Source organism: Cariama cristata, unplaced genomic scaffold, assembly GCF_000690535.1.
Source record: "Cariama cristata isolate BGI_N322 unplaced genomic scaffold, ASM69053v1 scaffold29033, whole genome shotgun sequence".
NCBI lineage: Eukaryota > Metazoa > Chordata > Aves > Cariamiformes > Cariamidae > Cariama > Cariama cristata.
The window spans coordinates 1-1,719 of NW_009607077.1; the positions used below are offsets into that span (position 1 = coordinate 1).

Below are 1,719 nucleotides of genomic sequence, written 5' to 3' on the forward strand. Positions count from 1 at the left end.
TGGCTGGAAGGCATTTACGGTCGAGACACAGCATGCCGGGCCCGCAGGGTGTCCCGTCCTCCACGTAGCTCAGGTCCGAGCCGTCCACCAGCTGCACGTGGCCTCCTCTGCATCGGGACAGTGAAAGCGGGTGACACTGTGACACCCACCTTGGCACATCCCTGTCTCCATGGCGGTGGCACCCACCTGCAATCCACATAACGGTTTTGGTGGAAGAAGGTGGTGGTGGCGATCTCGCCACTGAGCTCACCCAACCGGGGTGCGCCCGAGATGTTGGCACAGAGGAGGAAGCCACAGAGGACGTCCCTGCAAGGCACCGGTGGCATCACCAGGATGGGCGAGTGGCACCCAGGAGGGGACACGGGGAGGGGGACGACGAGGTTCACTCACTGCTTGTTGCACTGCAGCCAGCCCAGGCCCTCGTGCCCACAGTTGCCCCTCTCAGTCCCCTCCACGTTGAGCTTCTCGTAGCAGAAGCGCTCGGCTGAGCCTGGGCAAAAACAGGTGTCACCCACTTGTCACCCCACATCGCCCCCCGCACCCTGGGGCTGACACTTACCACGGCCCCACAGCGCGTTGCATTGCCGGTCTCTGGTTTTGCAGCGCCCGCCGTAGCATCGTCCCTGGGGAGCAGGGAAGAGTGGTGACGGGGCTGGAGAGGAGCTTGTACACGTGTGTGCACGGGCACGAAGGTGGTGCAAGCACAATGACACGCCACCCCCCACCCTCCGCAAGTGCTTGGCCCCAGGACCCCCACTTCAGCTGCATGGGCAGGGAGCAGGTTCCCATGGCACAGGGACCGAGAATTCACGTGTGTGCACAGTCATGGGACAGTGTTCAGGGCATGGGGACACCTGCACTCATGTGCATGGAAGGTTTGCACACCTGCACATGGATGAGGGAGGCTTGCACGGTCCATCGCCACGGGCACGCGTGCACAGGGAAGAAGCACACGGAGTGCAGCTGCAGACATCGGGGAAAACTTGTGGGATACGGCGGGGGTCCCCAGCCACAAGTGCAGGGAAAGCGTGTGGCACAGGGACCACAGCCGCAGCTCGCACAGCGTGGGGGTGATGAACTGGTGCACAAGGCAGTCTCACACACCCTGGGGACCCTGGCTACTGTGGGAACCAGCTCACCCCAAAACCCACACCCATACGCGTGGCTCAACCGTGGCTGCAATTGCCGACGTGCACAAGCACCGGGATGCTGGAGCCCACGGGCACGTGCCCGAGCCCCACGGTCGTGTCCTGCCATGCTGGGCCGGACTCACCTGCTCGTTTTCGCAGAAGTAACCATCCAGCTTGTGGAGGTTGGGGGGACACTGGGGAGGACACACACGGAGAAGAGGACAGGTGATGCCACATGGCCCTGCAACATGTCCCGCCATGTGTGTCACCCCCCGACCCCGGCTCACCTGGCTGGAGTCCCCAGTGCAGCTCTCGGGGATGTCGCACTCATTCACGGCCTCCCGGCAGGACACGCCACGCGGCTCGTACTGCACCCAGGGGATGAAGCCACCACATCAGGTGCCCATGGCACAGGAATCCCAGTGGTTCACCGGATCCAGCCATGTGGGACTCTGGATCTGCCCCCCGCCCCAGCCCCACACCTTGCAGCCTTTGCAGCAGAGCCCATCGCTGCACATGGCGTCGTGGGTCAGTGTGCATTTCTTGCAGCAATTGCCCCCACTCTTCGCGCACTCCTGCTGGGACAGCA

General features: G+C 63.5%; 1 protein-coding gene across 1 annotated transcript; it reads right to left on the minus strand.

Annotated features, from left to right (window-relative positions):
• Positions 1 to 7: 7 nt before the first annotated feature.
• On the minus strand, positions 8 to 1,711 carry LOC104158846 (disintegrin and metalloproteinase domain-containing protein 11-like; the record flags this gene model as incomplete). The annotated part of the gene is made up of 7 exons (XM_009696600.1): positions 8 to 107; positions 187 to 306; positions 391 to 484; positions 554 to 623; positions 1,274 to 1,324; positions 1,418 to 1,498; positions 1,613 to 1,711. Coding segments are annotated over 7 exons (615 nt in total), but the record flags the coding sequence as incomplete, so codon positions are not given.
• Positions 1,712 to 1,719: the final 8 nt, after the last annotated feature.